Source organism: Nematolebias whitei, chromosome 7, assembly GCF_014905685.2.
Source record: "Nematolebias whitei isolate Nwh7 chromosome 7, NemWhi1, whole genome shotgun sequence".
Lineage (NCBI taxonomy): Eukaryota > Metazoa > Chordata > Actinopteri > Cyprinodontiformes > Rivulidae > Nematolebias > Nematolebias whitei.
In genome coordinates this window covers 16047026-16049222 of record NC_056504.1, presented here as the reverse complement: position 1 = coordinate 16049222, position 2197 = coordinate 16047026, and the positions used below count along the sequence as shown (strand labels likewise).

The following is a 2197-nucleotide window of genomic DNA, read 5'->3' as shown; positions in this document are numbered from 1 at the left end:
CCCATTTTCCTATAGTCCAATCAGATATGACCGCCCAGATACGCCTTCCGAATTTGGCTGCAGAGATACCTACTTGTGTTTGGAACTATTGGGAGCTGCATGAACCACGTGACCGCGTATTGGCGAGTTCAAAGAGTGTCGCAACTCTCTCTTTATAGGGCTCTGAAAGCGCCTAACAAATTCCGCCCCAAACGTGTGACGAAACGTTGCGTGATTGGTCAGAAAGCGCACGCGCTTACAACTTTTCCTGCTTTGCTTCAGACGGGATATGACACAAATATTTTGGGGATAAAACAACTTTAAACGTCTCTAAAATGTTTCTGAAGGTGTTTTAGTTATGATTTCTATCGCACTCCGATACTACTTATGTTCTAGTTAGGTACTAAACGTGAGGCGCGTGCTTAGCGAGCTAGCTTACTTGTGGACAGAAACGGGTGTCTGTTGGCTGCGTCGTGCAGATGTGGTGCAGACTGAGTGTTTGTGTGGTTAACAGAGCAGTTTGTATTAGGAATCTCTTCACTATGCGTCTAAAGACCGACGAGTTCCGCTCTCTGTTCACTGACGGACTCAGTGGACTAGCAGGTGAGACACACACACACACGTGTCAGCTGCACGAGCACGGCTACCAAACGTCTTTTTGAGTTATCATGCTCAATAATCCAGGTAGAATAATTTAAAAAGTTAAGTCTGGTCCTCTGGACATTAAAAAAAGCAAACAAAAAAAATGTAGAAACGTTTCGTCTTTCTTCTGAAAGACTTCCTCAGTCTGAGGTGCTGTAAGAGGGAGACAGTTGAACATGGAGGCTCCACCCCTGTTTAATGATGGACGGTTTCTTTTCACAAAGATGGCCTCCTTTACTCCTCTCTCAAACCATCGTTCCTCTCTATCCAGGATGTGAACATCCATCCCTGAAAGAGTGACCGCTGGCCTGGAGATGAGTGTAGACCGCAGAGTCCTGGCTTGATGATGATGTTTGACGTTTATTTTCTAAACACAACATCCCAGTGGCTTTTAGGGTGCATTCACACTAGCCCTGTTTAGTCCGCTTTAATCGAACTATAGCTCGTTTTCCTAGAAAGTCCAGTTCGTTTAGGGAGGTGTGAACGCACCATCAAACTCTGTCACGGAACAAAAAGGTGAACTCTGGCCCGGGCTAAAACCTAGGTCTCGGTCCGGTAGAAGCAAACTCCAGCGCGGTTCGAGTGCAGTGTGAATGCAAACAGACCGGGCACTGCTCCGCCAGCAGTAAGTGGAACTACAACATCAACAGGAAGTGTACTACAACGCAGGGCATTCTGAGTAAATACCACCAAAACAAACGCGAGAGGAAATGGCTCGTGGTCAGACGTGGAGTGACGAGGAGGTAAAGGCTCTCATACAAGTCTGGTCAGACAAAAGTATTTCGCAGTTACTTGTGAACACTCACAAGAACAATGAGGTTTACAGGCTAATCTGTTTGAAATTGGAGAAGTTGGGATTCCAGCGCACAGTTGAACAGTGCCGCAACAAGGTCAAAAAACTTTGCCAACAATACATAAAAGTATGTGACATGCTAAGGAAAAGTGGCAGTTCAGGAGACGTGAAGGACAAGTTTCCTTGGTACGATGAACTAGATGTTGTTCTTGGCACTCGACCCACGAGCAGCCCACACACAACATGTGCTGGAGTCCTACCAAGAAGAGACTCCACCGCCATCCACCCTGGCACAGAGCGACTCCGAAACCACAGAGATGGCTCAGGACTCAGAAAAAAGTGGTAAGTGGGTGACTATACTATTTAATAATGCTTGAGCAGAACTATTTCAATATTGACATTGTGTTTCATTTTAAAATGAGCAGTTACATCTTGCCAGTTTGTGCTTATTTGCCACAATTTATTATAAATACATAAGCAAATATGTATAATTCCAGTGTATAACTGTGGTAACGTGTATGTAACATTTTAATCATGCAGATAAACGTGACACTGACTGTAAAATTGAAGAGGCAGCCACCACAAGCTCCCAGGTGGATGAAGAAAGTGGCCAACCAAGGCTGGCTGTACCTGGGGCTCAGAAAAGAAAGAAAAAGACTAAGGCTGACAGGTTGGAGAAATTGTTAGAGAGCTACCTGGATGATCAGAGAAAAAGGGATGAGGATGAATGCAAAATAATGAAGCAGGAGTCTGCATCTTTTGAGAACTTCTTAAAAATGCAAC

General features: G+C 44.8%; 1 protein-coding gene across 1 annotated transcript in view; it reads left to right on the top strand.

Annotated features, from left to right (window-relative positions):
* Window positions 1-340: 340 nt before the first annotated feature.
* The window catches only part of trnt1 (tRNA nucleotidyl transferase, CCA-adding, 1), a 37685-nt gene continuing 35828 nt past the window's right edge, over window positions 341-2197 (top strand). Inside the window, exon 1 of the mRNA XM_037679299.1 lies at window positions 341-582. Within this exon, the coding sequence (XP_037535227.1) occupies window positions 459-582 (124 nt within the window). The 5' untranslated portion in view covers window positions 341-458. The remainder of the gene's footprint in view (window positions 583-2197) is intronic.